This window comes from Micropterus salmoides, unplaced genomic scaffold (genome assembly GCF_014851395.1).
Source record: "Micropterus salmoides isolate LMB-PRFRI ecotype aquatic unplaced genomic scaffold, ASM1485139v1 Ms_hic_scaffold_18, whole genome shotgun sequence".
NCBI lineage: Eukaryota > Metazoa > Chordata > Actinopteri > Centrarchiformes > Centrarchidae > Micropterus > Micropterus salmoides.
Genome location: NW_024040928.1, coordinates 9,682,188 through 9,703,544, shown reverse-complemented (window position 1 = coordinate 9,703,544; position 21,357 = coordinate 9,682,188). Strand labels below are relative to the sequence as shown.

General features: G+C 40.4%; 1 protein-coding gene across 4 annotated transcripts in view; it reads right to left on the bottom strand.

Annotated features, from left to right (window-relative positions):
- The window catches only part of LOC119908521 (1-phosphatidylinositol 4,5-bisphosphate phosphodiesterase beta-1), a 167,013-nt gene that overhangs the window by 101,594 nt on the left and 44,062 nt on the right, over positions 1 to 21,357 (bottom strand). For 3 of the 4 annotated variants that reach the window (XR_005445302.1, XM_038726264.1, XM_038726265.1), the window contains exons 1-2: positions 10,789 to 11,133; positions 6,463 to 6,540 (exon numbers count right to left, since the gene is read on the bottom strand). Coding sequence is in view for 2 of the 4 variants with exons in the window: in XM_038726264.1 (XP_038582192.1) it covers positions 6,463 to 6,540; positions 10,789 to 10,887 (177 nt within the window). In the remaining 2 variants the exon portion in view is untranslated. Of the gene's footprint in view, positions 1 to 6,462; positions 6,541 to 10,788; positions 11,134 to 21,357 lie in introns of those variants that run through there. The other variant, XM_038726266.1, reaches the window with a different exon arrangement.

The window sequence follows — 21,357 nt, the reverse complement described above, 5'->3', positions numbered from 1 at the left end:
TTCATCTTTATGTGTTGGCTCTCATAAATAGCAATCTAGACAAATCAAAAACATCAGTATAAATCGAATAAGTCATGGCTTAAAACCTTTTAACTTAAAAGTCACAAATTCTGCAGTTGTCTGGATTTTTTAAAATATGTCTGCAAGGTTTATCAGTGACAAACTTTCCAAACCTATCATTATTGCTAAGTCAGGCATGTTAAGTGTGTTGGCTTCAGAGCTGTCTATTTTTAACAATGGTATGGCAAATTTTACATCAGCAAAGGTCCAATCATGTAAAAGCCAATCAAAGTGAAATGCCTAAAATATATCACCAAAATTAAGAAATCATTGCCTAAATGAAGTGAGATGTGACATAAGTAATTTTCTTCATCATGATCATAATCTTCTTCTTCTCTTCTCTCTGTTTTTCTGTCTGTCTGCCTCTGTCTCTGTTTCTCTCACCACTAGTACTGATGAAATAGAGCCTCAGTGTGCCAGGCTATAACTTGGCAGAGGTCACAATTCACTTTCAGTGGATTGGCTGCAGATTTATGACTTGTCTCTCACCAGCATATAGTGCTGACGGAGGTGGAGGAGCAGCAGCCTCGGTAATCACAGAAAATTGCTGTGTTGGGGGGGAAACAGATGTGAACTCCACTATGACAGAGCAGAGAGAAGAGGGCGTGTGCTTGTGCTTGTGCATCAAGTGTCTATTAGGTTTAACATGAACTCAAAACAGCCTTACTCATGCCCTGGATTAGGTCAATTTGAGACTCATTCAGAAATGTCACACACACACCAGCTGCCAATGGTGTGAGCCTGCTTTTGGCCCGGGGTGAACTGTCTTTCACCTGTGGACATCATTCAATGCCATATGCCAAATGCTTGTCCAGTGAACGTCCTGAAACTGGTGCACTGTTGCAACATGAATCTCAAGAGAAAGCATTTAACCTTTTGTATTAACCACAGCCTGCTCAGGAGAACGCACACACATGCATACACACAAAAATGCACACACGCGTACACACAAGGAAACAATGATATCAGTTTCAAAGCGGCAACATTCTCCAGAATATGAGCGAGGGCTGAAAGACAATGTGACATTTCCAAGGTGTGTGTTGTTGCATGGCAACCACGGCAACTAAACCAAAAGGCTGTTAATTTGACTGAGTCAGTCCACCTCTCAGTGTTGCATAGCTCCTCCCCTTGAAAGCAGGCTCAGCCAACAGGAACAAAAATTATTTTTAACCTGCTAAAGAAGCACCTGTTCCTGGTTGGACATTACAGGAATGTTGGTGTGTGTGTGTGTGTGAGTGTGTGTGGGTAAGTGTAGGTGTAGGTGCCTGTACAAGTGACTGTGTGTGTGGGTGTGCTGAGTTATGCATATGAGTTTGTTCCTTGAAGCATGACGTACATGTATGTAAATGTGGTCAACTGAGCTTGCTATAAATACCTCAGTCTGAACGCTGGTTACTATGGCACTGTAACTGGTATATGTAAAGTAGTTAACCATAGTGAAGGGTGGAAATGGTGACTAATGTCATTACAATAATGGATAGTGTCAAATTACTTGGTAGCATACTGATGATGATTTCTATGGAAATTCTTTGTGTAGAAGCCAAACAATCATACTCTCAAAATAGAAGCTGTACAATTTCCCTAATCTCTCACCGACACAGTTTAACAAACGCTGTATAATTGCCTATTTCAAAGACACTGATGCAAAATAGTTGCAACACTCCAAAAGGGAGAGTTTATTCAAAACCGTGAACAAGGAAACTATAGGTATATTAATATGACCTAAGGTGTTCTTGGGTGTTGGGTTCTTTTCCACAAATAAAGGAGGGCCCCTTACCTGTAGGCTTTCTAAACTTATGAGTGTTATTTAATATCTATGGGAAACTTGCCAACTTGCAACATGTAGTGACTTCTCTCCAAAATTTATGACACTGTTGTTAATGTATTTCTAATGATGGATGGGAATATGTTGACATAAGGTCACTGCATGGTATTCATTTACATTGAGTTGACACGTGTCATTGTTACTAATGTTGTCATGGTCACCATTATTTTTATCAAAAGCATCATCGCTGTCAGCTCCATAATCATCACCATGGTTGTTGCTGTTGTCGAATCTTCTCTTTTTCTTTCTGTGAAAGTGTTTGTACATCGAGTGTGTGTGTGTGTGTTTGTATTCAAAACTGTGTTTTTTTTCAAGGTGAAGGAGCGAGCACACAGAAACATAAAAAGCCAGCCAAATGGACTCTGAACCAAACACATACAAACATGGGAGAGTTATGACTGCAGGAGTTTACATAGCAGTGCCCTGTTTAATACAGCAGTGTGCAGAAATGGAGACAGCGCTCACATCACGCTAGAATCCACACAGCTTGCACCTGTTTCTATCAACAGAGGAAAACAGGAGATTGTGTAATATCCTTCAGCTATATCAGACTATACTAACTATCCTAAACAAGAGTAGCGTTGCTCAAACTCCTGTTTTGGCAAGCGGCCACTAGTGGAGAAGGGGAAGTGAAAAATCAAATTAAGCTTATCACTGGAACAAGGGTGTCTTTGCTCATCTTCTGAGCTGCCGCCATTGTTAAGTCACTTCGATTATCCTGACAGACTCCATTGAGAATCAATAGAAGTATCTTATCACAGTACTGACAGGTCTTCCTCTTTTTGAAGTTAAGGCTATACTGTCAGCACAACTTACTGAGACTACAACAAAGGCATCAAGATGAAACTAGAGGAAGCCTTGAGTCTTGAGTCATCAACTAAAAGGCTAGCCAGAAAGAAAAAGGCAAGGAACATCCCGCCTAAACAGATTTGACATTGAGTCTTTGCTGCCGTCTAAACTAAACTTTGCCTTTCTGACCTTAAAACATGGCTGAAATCCACTGCTGGATAAGACTGGCAGAAGAACTCGATGGAAAAGACAAACCTCGGGATTAACAGCAATGTCTTCACCCTTCCCCTCTCTCTGTCTCAGTCACACACGCCAACATACTGTATAAAAAAAAACAGCTTTGCAAGTCACAAGTCTTAGGGCTCTGTGATAATCTGTGATACTCCTAAAGTTTGTGTTTTGAGTTCTAAAAAAGTCATTTTGGAATTAGCAACATTACGCTAATTTGACAGCTGCCCATCCAACAATGACAGACAGGTAACATTAGACACTGCAGATTGTACAATCAATACTAAAAGGTAACATTTAGGCTACTAAATCTTGGTTTAGTTGAATTCAGTTACAATGTTGGCTGTGTCGAGGGCGCAACTGATTTCATTTTTGATTGTATGGAATTCAATTTCATGCAAAGTTAACTAATTAACACCAGCTCTTAGCTAATGTTAGCTTAAGCCATAGGCTGGCCTTAGAACACTAAAATTAGCCTCAACTTACTGTCATTTGTTTAGCCTGAAATTTCAAACAGTTGACAGTTAACGTTTTCAGTGGTGGCTTTTGAGCAGTCTTTATATTTGAATGTGATAGTCCGAGGTTACATTGTTTGTCTGTTGTCGTGCACTGCCAGAGACACTATTTTCTGAGGTGTAATTGGCTACTATTGGATTTATTGAAAGAATATTTGTTGTCAAGAAAACAAAGGGTTATTTGCCTACATGCTTGCATGCAACATCATTTGAAACCTTTGGGCTTGAGGAGGAAATCAAGTCATTCCAAGTCAAAAGGCTACAGTCCAAGTGAAGACACAAGTCATGGGTATTGAAGTCAAGGTTGAGTTGTCCAATCCATAGCTCACACTATTAATTGCCTTAAAATTGTATTTTACACAGCATGAGTAAATAAATACTTTTAACAAAAGTATATTTCCTTTTCAAGGAGGGAAAACTTCTCAAATATGAAAAGTGTCCTCTGTGGTGTTAAACTGGTTCAAGGTCTACAGTAAATAGTAAAACTGAAAACATAGTAAATAGTAAAAACCATATCCATCAGTGACAATGTGTGTTTGAAAGTGAGCACAGTAGGCACACAGTACAGTTCTGCTGTGAGATTCTGAAGAATCTGAGGAATGCTTTTACTCTGCAGGCCATCAGGCTGAGTCTCCAACAAACACACACATCACAACCGGACACAGCATCGTACTTTTATAAATTGGTCTGTTGAACAGATGTGCAATACAATCATGAATAAATTCATTTTTGTGTTGACTTTGGCACTGAGGAATATTCTTTTATGCCCTAATAGAGTTTTGTCCAGGCTGTGTTTGGTATTAGTAATTATGTGTGTGGCAGGACTGCTCTTAATGCTGAGAGACAGAACAGACACGCACACACGTAAATACACATCCACAAAAGCCTCATCATTCAAAATCCTCGCTTTATGACAGAGGCAAAGGAAATGACGAATTGATGCCAAAGAGCCTCTCCCAATTCTCTTAGTTGAGAATCACACACAGTGCTTGTTATCTCTGACCACAGACACACACTTCTCCACACACACAAGCAAGCCGGACGTCAGAAGTGGTCCTCTGTCTGTCTCTTTCCCCCTTTTTCCAGAAAGTGAAGTCTTTCCTCAGTGATTGCTTAGAAGAACTGTATAAACCATGAAGAAATCCCCTCTTTTTCCAAATATAATGTATTAATTCACAGTGGATTGCCAAAGTAATAGGATCCTTTCTCTGTTACCAAACACCAGTAGAGGTACACTCATAAATGACGTGTGTATGTGTACGTTTGTGTATCGAGGTGTGAGTACAGAGGTCTATAATATATACTTCTCGGTCAGCACTCCTGTCTATGCTCTGTTATGGCTGCAGTGAAATAACCTCATCTAGGCAAACATAAAATCAATGGTAGCTATTAATTAGTCTACGTCTGACTGCTGTTGCTGATACAGTTATACGCAAATAGAACACATTACGCCCATCAAGCTGTTTGGAGTTGGATTGGATTTTAAAGAATAGAGATGTTGGATGGGCAGACTTGTAATGAAGCTGTATCTACACAAAAACAGAGCAAACAACAACCGGACCAAACTGTACCAGCCTGCGCTAAATATGCATACAATTTTAAGGTTAAATGGAGAAGAAGTGACATGCTTGACAAGGTTACTGAGTCTGACAGCATGTAGTAGCTTAAATTTCACAACTTTGTTCCAGGTTCTTATAAAAATTATTGCCGCAGGGAGGAGGAACAACACAATGCACCATGGAATATTCTCACAGGTGTCAAGTTAAGTACTGCAGGTGCAGCATCCAGATTCCTTTCTCTTTTCCAGCACTGCTGTTTCACTGGCTTAAATCAAAATGGAGAGGAAGAACTTTTCTATCTAGTGTGCTACTAAGATTATGAATGGAAGATGGGTCACAGACTTGCTACCAATGACAGGTAAACAAGCTAATTGGAAGCCACTTGTACCCCACACATAACAACACAATGACCTAATCCTGAAAGTAGTCTCTTAAGGTAGCCAACATTGTTTTCCAACATTGTGATGCTTTATACTGTAAAGCATCACAATGTTGTAAAAAATATGTGTTTTAATCCTGCTCGGGTCCATCTGTTCCTTTCAGGTAATTTCCAAGTGCTTAAATGCTTCCCAGGGAGCTTCTGATCCTTCTCTAATAATCTTAGGTGTTCTATGATAATTATTACAACTGGAACGTCTAACGTGTCCACCACAGAATTCTAATGATGTTGCCATAGTAATGAGTACTTAGAAGTGCAGTGATAGAAGTACATGATACATTTGGATAGCTTCAAGCAACTATATGTAAAATGTATGGAAAAATGATTCCTTTGCTGTGGTCAACAAAAACCAGCTTTTCAAGCCTGAAGCACTGTAGCAATCCAAAGCAAGATATGTCACAATCCATTCTCTAACAGCTGATCCACACTGTGAGGCAAGAGTACATTTTTTGAGTTTGTAAACACAAAGGTATTCACATTTTTTCAGTTGTGCCTGCAGATAACAGAAAGTCACTTAGAGCATTTAGACCAACAATGGCACTGCAGAAAAAATGGAAGATTCCTTGTTCATTTCAATAAGATTACTGCGTTTGCACATCTGGGACTCCAGGCACTGAGGGCTCTGGGAAAATAATGCAGCAAGAACAGCAAAAAAGTTAGACCTGGCTTTACTTTTACCACAGCACAATTCAAACTATCCAGCAATGCACTCTGTTGGCCAAACATATATGTATAAGCACACAGGTGGAAAACTTGCATTGTGTACCTCATAGCATTGCTAATTTCATGTTTAAAATGTTTAAAAAACTGAGATAAAGGAAAACAATTACTGCTAATGTGATAACACTGAATGAATTCAGACTCACAGCAGTACAAACTGCTGTGTGCTGTGCAAATTTAGGCTTCTTGGTTTGAATTTCATCTTCCATCTTAATGCATCCAAATAATTAAGATTTTTTAAAAGGTAGGACTGCAAAAAGAGTTTCAGGTGTGAGCTTCGGGGATCTGTAAGAGCAACAACAGTTGAGTTGTTGTGCAGTGTCTCACCTTATTCTGGTCGGTCCAATACAGAAAGTAACCTTTGGGGTCGACTGTTAGGGTCACTGGGGTCACAGCAGTAGAATCCTGGAGGAAAACAGAAAAAGACATCTGGAGTCAATGTGTGTGTCTGCTGACGTCTGTATCTGTCCGAGCCTGTGTTTTTACATGAGTGCATTTTGCGTGTACTGTATGGCAAAATATTCTCTGGGTAAACAAATTAATTTATTTCTCAGGATCAAAGCCTAGATTTTGTAATACAACATGCATACCAGAATTTGAAATGACATTAAAAGAGCTGTTTATGTTGTAAGCTTGCACACAATCCTTTCCTTCTAGGGTACTTTCCCCATCACAAAACTGGCATCACCACAAATGACCAAGGAGCCTTGTTGTGATTGTGTGTGTTTGTGTGTGTGTGTGTGTGTGTGTCTTTGTGTGTGTGTTTGTGTTTGTGTTTGTGTATGTGTGTGTATGTATTTGCGAAAACTGCAATCATGAACTACAGGTTGCTTCACAGCTGATGTTTCCATTATCCCCCTCTTGTAACAGACAAATGCTTTCCCACAGTCCCCACATAGAGATGGCTCCAAGTCTCACACACACACAAGCACACACACGCGCACACAGTTTGACCCTGAGGCGTACATGGCAACGCCAGATATTATTGGATGCTTCTATTAAAAGAAAGAGCCTTTGCTTTGTGTCCACAGTGGCTGTGGTTCCGCTGAACAGTAGCATATTGTCCTCCTCAATCAGCCATGGCTGTGAGATCAGAGAGATGGAAACCACATTTGCTGCACAGAGCAAGAAAATCTTCAAAGTGCCTTCATGAGGCTTCTAATGATGTCCCTATCACAGACAGAGCTAATGGTCTGCATCTGCTACACGCTTGTCATATATGGGTGCGACCCTATGCGACTTGCACTGTAGGATATCATGAAAGGGTTGAGCTGGGACCTAGTAGACAGAAGAGGAGTTTGTGATGAGGTCCAGACAAATATCATTACTCTGCAATAATTTTGTGCTGTCTAAGTAAGACAATCATAGTTTATGGAACCTGGTACACCTGCTCTATGAAAGGCAAATACAGTACAAAACAAGCGATAAAGAGAAAGTAAAAAAAGGGGGGGGAGTGAGCAGAAAGTAAATGAGAGGCTCGTTCAATGCAGCATGAGAGGCATTTGCAATAGTGACATTTGCAATGGCAACCCACCATTCCCGTGAAATCTATTAGAGACTCAAGAAGAATCGTTTTGGTTCTGTTCACATGATTGCACAATCTTTGCAGGCTTGATTGAATGACAAAATATGCAGCTCATACCACTGAACACATGCAGCATAAGTACTTACAAACTGAGGGCAGGAAAAAAGATGTTCTTAGATACAGCATCTCATACAATATCTCTGATCTCCACTCAAGCCACAATCCAATTTTTTCAATTTAGTTTTTGCAGATTAATATCTCTTTCTTTATCCTCCATGAAGCCCATCAGTTACTCCTAGAAAACTTTATAAAATTATGAGTTAGATCGATAAATTTACAGTGAGTTGTTTACATTTCAACTAAACCAGGAATCCACTCAGTGGGTAAGATGGAGCGACTGATGGATTGTCTGATGTCAGGGAGAAAGAAAGAAGATGGCTTGAGAGCAGTGGGAATCTGCCAAATGATGTGAGAGCAGTCATTTTCACCAGCTTCTTTCTTAATGTCCTAACTTTCCATGGCCACCACTACAAACACATTAAGCCATTATGGACTCTTAGCCAAGATTCTCTCATGGGTTTGCACATTTACAAAAAACATACTTATACTTAACATCGTGGATTAGAGTTCAGAGTTATTTGCTGAGACTAGTGCCTCCAGAGTGGTACTGCTCATGCTTTTTATTGTCATTTGACTATTTGGAGGATTTGTTATTAATGGGGAGACATTAGGTGGCAGCAGCCTGTTTTTGGTGAATTAAGATGAGATTAGTGACTGACTTGCAAAACTACTAACACCCAGAGGGCTCCAATCCCAGGCAGCAAACATTGCCAAAGAGAAGAGTTTGCACCATTTGATTACCTGAGGGGTGTGTTTGAAATTTGAGCTCAGCATATCTCTGTTCTGTCTGCTAATGACATATTTACTACTTTAATGGATTTTAGGCTCCCGTGTGGAGCCTGATAATATCTCATTCAAAACACACCAGACCAACCTGATACAAGCATAAGCTTATAAAAATGTCTGTTTACGTGGACCCAACATCATCTTTTTTACATATTTACATCATTATTACACCTATAGCAATGTTTCAAACCACAACCAGGGCACTGCAGCAGCCAGTTGTCTGCAAGTGGTAGCAACAAAAATACACTATGTGTATGCATGTGTCTGTGTGAGTTAGGCAGAGGAGGTGTGGGACACTTCAAGGGGTTTTCTGATTGCTCTTTTTTCAACAGTCAACCACCAAAGCAGCGTGTGCTGAAGTCTGCAGTGCTTCTCTTCACCACTTCTGAAAGTGCAGTATGCCATCCTTCCACAGTAAACAAAACTTTACACCTTTTTGTGGCCACTGAATGTTCAGCAGTGATACAAAATCTTTAATTTTCACTGGAACAAGAAAAACAAAATCGTTGAAAGAGGTTAGATGCCCAGCATCCAAAGCCATGATAAGAAGAAAATGATTCAGTTCAAGCCTTTTTCACTGACAATGTATTATATCTGTTTCTCTCCCAGTCTGTCCCTGTATTCCTCTGTGATTCTTTCCATGAACCATACAGAGAGGAAAGAGGAAGGAAGGCGTGCATGGGAAATGAAACAGATAAAGTATCTTTGCATACGTCTGTATTCGAGGGTGTGTGTTTTTACAGGAAAGGCCTGGTGGGCATTTGGCCCACATGTACAACCTACAAGACACAAACACGGCTGTTAGGGGAAACAGACACACACCTCTCACATCTCATAAACCACAGAGCTGAAGACGTGAGCGATCATTAGTAATTACTAGTTAAGAAAATCTTCAAGTTCTCTTATCTAAGCATAAGATTGATGATTGACAGAGTGATAATTTCCTCTCTGCCATCTGTACTGACCACATTCACACTCTTATAACACTCATCCACTGATGCCATCTGTGCTGTGCTTGAATCACCTGAGCTCAGTGAATATGATTATTTCACTGTTAAGTTGCATTTCAAAATGTCACTTATGTAAAACTAGCAGTTTATTACCAACACCTGAATGCCTCTGCTAATCCACCTGCATGATTTACATAAACGCCATCTTTAATGATATGAATATGATTCTTCATTTATTAATTCTTCCGCACAAGACAATAACTGCATAGTTAACTCGCTGTGAACAGTTGAAGGTGGTCACAGTCACAGAGAGGGAAAAGAGCAGCCCATTTCCCAGACTGAAAGTAAGCATGACTGTGCTCATACTGAAAGGCTCACACAACAAACAGGAGAAACCATGGAAATGCATGCAGTTATTCAAATGAGATAGGCTGCGGAGAGACATGAAACTAATATAACAGAAAGTCCCTTTCATAAAATAGAGAGCCATTATTGTGACAGCCTAAGAGATGAAAATAGCCATTAAGTACAATATGGTCACTCAGCTGAATCTCAATTTCAAGTGCAACAGCTGCATGTTAATTCTCTATACAGGATTATTAGAGGGGTGTGTTGATTTGTTGTTTAGGGGAAGATGCAGTGCGTCATAGCTGTCTGTTAAAAGGCTACTACTGTTATGTTTTCCGCGCTATACTCAACAGCAGCGTGCAATCAATTTTAATCAAGGTCATTTCACTACAGCTACTGTTACTGGCATGGATGAATGATAACAAAACAAAACCAAAGAAAGAAAAAACACCCAGCACATACATTATACAACTATCGCCTGATGGGTACACTGCGATCCGCGTGTTGAGGCCCGACACACTTATTAATTGTAGTTAATTAATAAAACGTTTCCAGTGAAGGGGGAGGGGGGTGAGCTTAATTCAAATGTTTAATTTGATTTAATGAGCACAGCACACATTCTCACACACAAGCACTCGCGCGCGCCTACATACACTGCTGTAGATTGGCATGTAAACAAAGCCCATGTAAGTAGACACTATAGCTGCTGCGTTTCTCTTATACCATTAACCAGCAAGCCACAGGCAGGCAGCCCCTGTCGGTGCGGTCTCCACTGACAATCAAATCTATCGGTTACTGTTGCATGAGTAGCCTATAGATTGTGTAATACATCCTAGTGGTAATGCATGCAAAGAAAGCGTGAAGAAATCACCCGCCAGTGAAATAAAAGAAGATTCACTGCCGGTCTCTTTCGCCATTACTTACATCATCCCATTTCATAAATTTGTTGCCCTTTCTTAGGCTCTCTGGCACGGACACTGGCTTGAGCTGCAGCGCATGAACTCCAGGCTGTGCCCCAGCCATTGACTCATCTACTCTTCTCGACGCACGGCAGGGGTAGAAATGAGTCACTTCACTCTCTTCTACTCTTATTTCTCTTCCTCTGCCTTTGTAATCTGCTTAAAAGCAGGCTGACGGAAGCCCACTACTGCTGCCAGTATGTCATGCCCGCATTGACAGCGGCGGTGGCGCGTCTCGGCTTTGGAGAGCTGTGGAGGCGGACGCAGGCGCAGCGGACCGGGGTCGCCGACTGACTGACAGACTGAGCGACATGCAGCTAAGGCACAGAAAAAGAGAGAGAGAGAGAGAGAGAGAGAGGGAGGATCTGAATGAGGTGCAGTCTGGTTTCAAATTGTACAAGTCAATGCAGGATCGATGCTTGAAGTGATCTAGCGCCGCCGTGCGTCCGAGGCAATATGATGGTAGGAACGTGGCCCCAGGCTTTGAGCAGATGAGAAGCCAGGGGTGTGAAAACTTTATCCTTAAATCAAATCTTTACAATTCCTTGTGTTGGGATTTTAGGTCTGATTCTTTTACACCGAACATATTTAAATCTGACCGCAAGGCAAGGCAAGAACAGCTGATATAACTAATAAATAAATCATTTAGGGATTTCAGTCAGCCAGCTCACATGGAATGGATGGATTATTATGAACAACATGTACAGTGTTGATAAGCTATTTGGAACCTAGGTTCTGACCTTGTCACCTAGTCACACAAAAAAAGCCGGGTAGTGGGTGAAGAGCTACCCATCTGGAGGAACATAGACTCAGAACCCACAGGTGAAGGCAGGGTAGAGGTGGGACTTTTGCCATATTGTAAGCAGCAGCAGCGACTGACGGGATAGCTTTTAGGTGAACGGTGTGGCATCAGGCATGCAGCAAAGAATGAGCTGAGCACTGACAGCTGAAATACACCCCCATAATCAAAAGGGTGCGTTAGATGTTGCAGTGGGGGTGAGTATAGCAACAGACTCGATTTGATTAAAATATAATGGGGATTTAATATTTTTCAACTAGAAGTGTATTCTTGGGTTGGCATTTTTTCAAGCAGGCTTTGAAATATCATGAAAGGAGTTGAAATTTACATAAAATATAATGGAATAGTTGAATAGATGAAAAATACATGTAGGCCTTTTTTTGGGTGACAAAAAATCTTTTGGTTTATAAAGTTTCGCAAGCACAACCATAGAATTTCTAAAATCCCATCTATCCTTATCAGACTCATATTATATTCAAAACTGTATGGAGGGTAACAGGTGCAACTTTAATTTGAGAAATCAGACCACACCCATCAGCTAGAATTGACACTTGATTTCTATTTCAGTGCCCATACTTGGCTGTGGGTCTTTTTACTTCTTCATGATTAAACTTCTTCAAAGTTCTTTGAGTCAAGAGTGCGTCACTGCCTTTAGGACTTTTTTAGATTTTAAGATTCTTATTAAATAAAACATAGAGCCCCTCTGGGCTTTGCACCACCCACACTGTTTATTTTCTGCCATTTCCAAAAAGGGACTCCAGACTATTTAAGTCCTCCAAGCAGTTTTCCCTTTGTGTCCCTCTGTGGTCAGTCACTGGCCAGTGCTGACTGTCAGACATGTCAAACTAGTCAGATCTGTCAAAGTCTGACTGGCACTTTTCATGTCAGTCATAACAGTAATTTGTTTGAGTTTGCCTCCTGTCATTAATGATTGATTAAAAGTGACAGTTTGGGGACCAGGCCCTGAATAGAGTCATAGTCAGGAAAGTGAGAGAGGGTTTGTGTGAGAGAGTAAAAGAGAAGAAGAGAGGGAGAGGCATGAGAGAAAATGAAAGTAGCCTTCACTTTTAAAGGCAATATTTCCTTATGAGTCAGAATTCCAAAGTAGCATGTATTTAAAAAAGAACAATAGATAAATGTTTTTATACAGCAAATGAGTCATTGTTATCCTGCATGATTCAGAATTTGGTATCCGTCATCTTTCTTCCTATCAGCCCCGAGGTTCCTGTGAGCTCTAAAATCTGGCACAGCATTCTCGGGTGAAAAAACAAAGGCCTACAGTAAGGGGAAATAATTGGATTGTCAGTATATAAAAGTCCTAAGACCACAAATGTCCTATTACTTCATTTAGAGAAACACTTAGCTTTTACAATGAAATAATGCAAGTTGTTGGAGTGTTTCTTTCTTTGCTTTTTGTTGAAACAATTAAAATGTGGATGTTGCCATAGATGTGCATAATGCGTCAGGAAGATTTGAGGCAGAGATTAGGTTCTAAGAAGGCTTTTATTAAATAAGCCCAGTGTGACTCTGTCAGGAGAGTCAAACCTACACGAGTCACAATTTGTGCTTCACAGCGGTCTTGGATAAGTGATAGCAGTAGCATGCATGGTGGAAGGGATCATCACATTTTTTGGAACCACTACGTGTCATTTATTTCCTCCTTCTGGCTCCTTCTTAAACTGACTTCCTTTAGTGCAAGGCAGGGCCTCGCCTGTGAGCAGGAACAGGGGCAACAATGAAATCAATCAGAATTCCTCTGCTGGAAAACTACCCCAGGTTTGCTGTTTGCACACTAGTTTGTGATAATTTCATTAAACAGAAAAAAAGAATATGCACCATGTAAGCATAATATCAATACTGATGTTACACCTCTGTAATACAAGATCATGCAAAAACACAGAGTCCTTATGATTTCAGTTTTTGATTATGCTCTACAAGTGCAAACAAATTTGCAATTAATCAAATTACAAAATAATTGCCACACAGAAAACCAGGGACCTTTGGGCACCCTGAGAGTCTGGAGACCCGAAGCAGTTGCCCATATTGTCCAGCCGTTATCCAGCATTTCTCAGGTGTTTATGTGCAAATTATCTTCAACGTATGTATTAAAATACTTTCTCATAGTAAGCTTCTGCAGGTAGAAACTGCAAAGCTCAGACATTGGTAAAGCTGTAAGGATTTCTACATTTGAGGAGAGATAATTGGTAAAAATGTGTGATTCTCATCTTCAAGGTTGATAACGTCCACTTTTATGGGAGGCAGAATCACTGATTGGCTGGCTACTTGCTGATGAAGGATGTGGGACTTTTTTGTATTCAAGATAAGACCTCTGTAGAATTCAAGATCCATTTGAGGTCAATGGCGTTGTCATACGCACAGTGAATATCCAACATGCTGCACTGATCTTGCTCTTGTACCTTCAACCAGTTAAGGTTGCAGGTATAGCCGTATACACACTACCCCTCAACAGGCGATTACACTGGTTTGGTTGGTTAATGATGGAGGTGAGATGGGTGATTTGCTTCATATGCGGTGACAGGAGAGAATGAACAGCAGTGCGTCAGTGTTTCTACATGCACTTGATGAGAAACAGGTGTTCTCAAATGACTGCCTGCTGGAGCTTTCATTATCAATATTAACTCATGAGCCCTCCTAGGCTGCACATTCAGCATATAATTAACTATGCTGAATTATGGACCCAATGCGTCAAACCTGCGCACCTTTCTGCCCTCTCACCTTCAAACGTCAGTTCAGTTTGCTTGTATCATTCAGTTTTAGATGCCAAGGCTGGCTTAATGAACTAAATTTCTGTTTATGAAATAACCTGAGCTGTGAAATTTCAAAATAACCAGTACTCCATTATTAGCATTAGTAGCTAAATGATATTAATTTCTTCCTACATTTCTATGCAAGGACAGCTCTATGTGGGAATAAGGCAGAGTTGTTTTGCCAGTGTGTCCATGGGTCTGACAGGATACAGAAACATTTTTCTATTAACCACACAGTCAAATCAGTGCAGTGTTTTGGAATCAGTTATCTGGAGTTTCAGATGTGACAGGGGAAGAGCACTGACAGCTACAGCGTATGAATAGTATAAACAAGGCCTCTGGGAATGGCAATGGGTCTGTTTAAGTTGATGCCTGCCTTGTCCTCTCTATGAACCCAAACAGAATCAAACAGTTAGGCAAAGGCAGCACATTAGCAGCATCTTCTGGATCTCTCCTGCCAGTGCACTTTGTGATAGCGCATGCTTTCAAACTGGGCTACATAGAGTATATTCAAATGATAATAATTTCTTAATACAGCACAATGTGCTAAATACTTTCTGATAATGCATGTTAAATATATATTTGAATAAATATGAATGTTTATTATATAGAAACAGCCTTATAGCATGTGATGGGGCTTGTTTGAAACAATTGTGCCAGGTTTTAAGATTTAAACCTAAATCATAAAATAAAATGATTAAAATCATATTTTGTGATTTTTTTTATGATGTTCTTTTATGTGTAGCAGGAAAACACTTTCATCACACACACTAAATTGAAAGAATATGGTTAAAGTCCCCTATTATATTGTGGTATTTGTATATTTTATGAAATACAATTCATCACATTAATGCAAAAAATAAAAACAGCATTCTGCTCATTAATATGCCATCTTCACCACAATGGCCTAATGGTAAGGCCTCAATGGCATTAAAAACACAGAAAATTTTTGTTGTTGTTTCAAGCTTGATGTTGTTGTCATAATTAATCATGATTTATTTATAATTATAACTAAAGACACAATACTGAAATACTATCAAAAGACAGTTATTTCACAGTATAGCCATCAAAAATTTCCCATTCTCTGTTAACCTGTCAGAATGCTGTCCATGATTTGTTCAACAACGTACTTTGGAGTAACATATTAAAAAGCTTGTAAAATGTCTTCCATGTCAGCCATATGCACTATAATCCTGGACACCGGTAAAATTCACTCTTGAGTGGTTATAACTATCACTGAATGGTTGTATTGGTCCCAATTTAATTGTTTCCTGTGTGCTTTCTGGAGTGGTTTGAGAGACCCGACACTAGTATGGCCCACTGCAAATGTACAATTAATTTGACAGTATGTGTCTACAGCCTCTGGTGCACACTGAAATCCTGAGGGACTGGGAGTGTGTGTGACAATAAAAATTCCTGTGCGTATGCGTGCAAAATCAACATACTGTATGTTGTGTATGCTGTAAGGAAAGGGATTAAATCCTATAAAGCCAAGCGGTTTCAACCATTTCTCCTATCCACCTGTGCAAGGGAAAACACTCAAGAGTAATTCATGGGCCTCTCTGCTAATTATGTGACTATAGTGTTTTTACTTCTGTATTATGAAACCAGCAGCCTTGGGATTCTAAATGGGTTCAGTTCAAAGATTTCCTCTACCACTCATACTTATAAAATAGTGAGTAAGTACTGGCAGGCCAACTACCATTTAGTGAATACGAGCTCTTCAAAGACACCAGGGATGTGGTTTCTAGCCTATAAAAAGACCAAAGCCATACCGGGACTTTAAAAGGCTTCTAGTGGGACAATGCATCAGGTTCACCAACAGAGCGTGCTGTGGCATAACTTTACATTTCCCTGGTGGCTCTCCTCTGCTTACAATTAGGAATAATCCTTCTCTCAAGGTTCAGGAACTTCATTGTCCATTCAATCCAAATTCCTGATAACTAACATAACACAGAACATGTGCAGTGAAAAACGATATGTTAAAAACTTAACAGCTTGCAGAAGGGGCCCAGGGCCTGTGGTTCAGGTCAAATTATGAGTTTGAAGCAAAACGTTGAAGCTCTTTTTTACTCCCCAACCCGATTTTACTGACACAAAAATGTGTTGTTGTTTTTTTTGACATTATTCACACCTGGAGAGTTGCAGCGACCTTGTGGCCGAGACAGAGGAGGTTTTAATATGTCTCATTCCTTGCTCTGTTTCTGTGTGTAACCAAACACCTCTACTGCTTCTATTGTCTTATCTGAGATTGAAGAGGAGGTTAAAAAAACTGGCAGGTGTTCTTCCCTTTAGGCTACCGACTTAAGAAATGAGGAAAATAGAGGGTGGGAGTTGGAATAAAAGGGAACCCGCATGCATGCATATATACATACACACGCACACATCAACACACACACACACACACACACACACACACACATGCACACACACGCACATGCACAAACATATACTTTGACACACATGTCTGAGTGTGTTGCAAGATCACACGGCCAGTGCTGTTACTGAACGTAAACATGTCTGAGGGTGTGTATTAAATACTCATTACAGAGGACTGGGTAAGCTCTGGGAGAGACTGGGAGAGAAAACAAACAAACCCCACAGGGTGGCTGAGAGGGGTGGTGAGGGGCAGAGGGAGGCCTCTCCCAGTGTAATTCAAGTTCAATAACTGACCCTTAACCTCACTCTAACTCAGGTTACACAGTTCTGGTGAGACAGATTATAGGCACAGTTACCTCACAGCTGTGGATACTACACCTCTACAGAAGCTTTACGCACACACACTTCTATACACACATACACACACAGTACCAAAAACAAAAAAAGGTCAGTTGGTAATGTCAACAATCAACTGAGTATTCATGAATATCAAATGGCAACATGGGTGACAGGTTCCGTATCCGTGCACCTTTTGGTATGATGTAAAGAAACTAGGACCACACAGGGCCCTTTCACAGCCAGGAAGTAGAAGACATAATTCACCTGCAGAGCTGCAGCTGGGCCAGTTTCACTCTGTCAGAGAACTCATTACCTGCATGTCACAATGATCAGAGAAGGAAAACACAACCACTTCAAACCACTGACAAATACTAATATTTGTTCAGTTTAAATCTATGCAGATAGGGAGTAAGCACATGATACAATATATTGTACTGGACCCTTCTGTCTGCAAAGATCCTGCAGTAAATTAGCCTTCAGTGACCAGAATTCAGATCCTGACTCCAAACATTAAAGATCAAAGCAATGGAGAGGATATAGGAATTTCGTGTTTATGTTCTGGTGGTAGGGTAGCCACACTATCAGCTTTGAGGGTGTCTGCGTGGTAGCAGTTGTCATGTTGTTGTTTTATTTACATAACTGTGTTTGCAAGCAAAGAAACTAAATGCACAATCACTAAAGTCATCATGAAATCTCAGGCACTATTAAATTCTGAGTTTGCAAACAGAACGTTTCTTAATATTTACTTAAATATATCCATTTGGCACATGAATACACATTTTGCAACTTCCAGATGAGGCCAGTGGAAGGGTTGCAGATGCCATGCTTGTGGCCGCAGCCTAAAAATGGTTCACATCCCATGCTGTGTTAGCATAACCACGGTCACATGTTTGACGGAGAGACTAAGAAAGTGAGTAAGAACGAGTAAGAGGGATGTAGCTACTGAAATCTAGTATTTACAGTGCAGTTCTGAATAACAACACAAACACAGCCAAAATTGATTGGCCATTCCTTTTGACCACTTCCCTCTCAGCTAGGTATTGCTTCGGTAAAGACACAGGCTCACCCCAGACATCTGTGCCTCTGGGCATCTTTTGCTCCTATTGTATGGCACAACAGTAGATGGGGCTGCAGGTCTGTAACACTACAACAGAATAGAATCAGGCTATTTAACCCAATCCTTCTTTCAGTATTTCCTTTTTCTTTTCTTTTCTTTCCACAGGTCCCTGTGGACTCAATGTTTATGGATTGGCAAAACCAACATGGAACGGGGAGTTGACCAACATATCAAGTGTCAAGGTCTTGTCAGAAAGGCCCTAAATTTGCACCATTACAGCTCATCCTCTAGGGAGATTGCAGGGCTAATTCAAACCATCTATGCACAGCTGGAAGAGAGAAGTGAGCTCTCTTCTGGAGAGAAATAAAATAGAGAAAAACACGTTTTATGTCTCATTAGCCATTCGTTGAGTCATAGCTTGCCTATATGGCATTCCCCTAATCTAGTCTAGTCTTTAAGTTACACAATGTCCAGTTGTCATTTCAAAACTGACATCTTGAGACAAAAGGCATCATTGTGTCTAAATGAAAAACCTGAATTTATCAGACCCCTTCACCTCCCACTGTGACTTTACCATTTAGTGCGTTTGTTATGAGTAGATCTGCCAATCAGCACTGCACAAAGGGTCTATTGTCCATGGCCCGCTATGGCACAGTTCCAGAGAGGGCGTAAAACTTCTGTCTTCTCTGATAGTGATCTGTAGCTAAAGCCCTTCTCCCAATCCCTATAAGCAGTAACTACCTAGTGCTGACTAAGCCTAGGCCGCACTAAGATGCTGATCTAAGGTCAGTTTTGTGCCCCACAAATGATTTTAAATGGAGGATTAGGTGGAGATAAGCTGGTCATAGGTCTGTGCCTAAGGCCAGGTGTGGAGTTAGGGATCAGGCTTTGTGCTGTGGTAGAGCGTTTTCCCTTCAAGTGGGCCTAAATCCTTTCAAGAAAGAAAATGTTGATGTTTACATCCTAGCTGTGACCCCTTCTTGGCCTCTCTGCTCGAGCATTCCTGCCATAGCTGTGACATCTAGCTAAGCTTCAGGACACCAGGGGGATAGTGAAAACAACGCTTAATGACAGCCACAGGGCATCTCCATGATAACAAAGCAACCCCTTAACCCCCCTGTGTTTGTGTGTGTTCCTTAATGCATGTTTGCATATATTTGTGTGTGTGTGTGTGTGCGTGCCATTGTTGGTGTGCTTGGATTTCTTGGGCGAAAGGTACCTTATTCTTAATACAGGGATTCAAGGCCACAGCACATCAATTCTGAATGAGTCAACCTATTTATTTTCTCAAAGTTGGGCTTGGGCAATAATCCTGTCCAGATAATCACACCTAATTTCAGACAGATCAGGCATATTTACTGTACACCTGGAGGGGGATTCCCAACACAAGTTTATCTTATATGCACTAAATGGGGCTTTCAAAAACCATAATGCCCCATAAGGTCATGCAATGGCCAAAAACTCACAGAGCCAGGATCATCAACACCAACAGGGCATGCAGCCATGACAGTTTTAATACAGTATACAGTGTTAATCTAATGTATTTCAAAATCCTGATAATGTCATATTACATTGGAAATAGTTAAAAAAAACAAGGAGACAAACTTAATAGCACTGGTTTAAAAGTACTTGAGAGATCAACAACGAAATCTAACCAATTTTAATGAATTTCAATGAGTTTGGTTTACACACATTTCCTGTCAGTTTGGATAATACTTTCATTTGTGTGTTATAAAGCAATGTAGTAAGTCTTGTTTTGTTGGTGGATGGCTATGGGTGCAATGCAGGGCTCTGGCTGTGGACTGCTAAGCTTGAGGAGATAGGTCAACACAGGTCAACCAAGTCCAGCTAAACAAACATAGGCTATCAAAGAGGAAATTTCCTGTCCAATCTGCAAGTTTTCTATTCACAGTTAATGTACATTCACCAGATGGTGAGACAACAGGTGTGTGCAAGTGGACTGTCAGTACATTGGGGCCAGTCAGGAATCTGGACCCAGTGGGGAGGACCATTCTTGGACACCTTAACATGCATGCCATTGTTATCTCGAGATCATATAGGACAGCAAAGAGTAGAGAGAATCAACAAATTTAACTATACAAAGTCCTCAAGCCTTTTAATCCTAGTATGGTCATTGTATATGAGAATATTGTCAGTTATAGATAAAATATTCTTGTACTTGAGAACTTCTTGTATTATAAAAAGATATGGGGCTTGCTATGTTAAAACTGTATTCACATTTATATATATATATATATATATATATATATATATATATATATATATATATATATAAAAGCATTATATTTTCATTTCACGCTAACTTAGACCCAGCAAAAGGACTGCGTGCGGTTGTGTCACACAGCAATTAACCACCAGTGAGGGTTTGGCTCTAAAGCCTTGAAAACGTTTCAAATTGCTTCCCGGCCATAATTCCTCTATCCTCTTTGACTCAATTACCTGTCACCTCAGCAGACAAAGGACACACTATGGAGGGCTATTTCTTATGCAGACAAACTCGTACATATACGCATGCACTCACACCCCATGTGCACTTACGCACACACACATAAACGCACACGCTTACACACACCGAGGGGCGATACAATAGTTGTTATGGTTGCAAGGCGCTCTAACAATTTATGGCGAGATGGGGTTGCCGACTTAACGTCAAGTCAGTGTCTTCCTACCAGGTGACAAAGTTTGCTGACAAGGCTTTAGTCCTAACAAGTGGGGATATTCAGCACCAAACATGGCTGAGAGAAGAGGCTTGCTGAATGTTTGGAATATAAACAAGAAAGAGACATTTTATAAGTAAGTTAGTGGGTGGTGTTTTTCTATTGAGGCTAGCACAAAATTTTCTGGACCTAATCAGATTTTGAATGGAATTTAATATAAATTTTAAGGAGAAAGCTGCCAAACAACTAGTATCGTGCATTGCCAACAACATCACATATTTTCTGAGACTGTCAAAACTTTGTTCTCAGTGTGCAGATTTTTTTTACATTACCTTAAAACTTTTTCAAGTCAATTTTGCAAAAAATCTTTCTGTGCTTTCAGTTACACCTCAGAACATGTTTTTCTCAATATAGACTTTTGGAAGGAGTACAGGTGGGCTTTATCAAAATTATTTCCGGGATAATGCTGCTATTTCGTGGTGTACAGTCCTCTTTTCTCTTACTGAATAAGTCA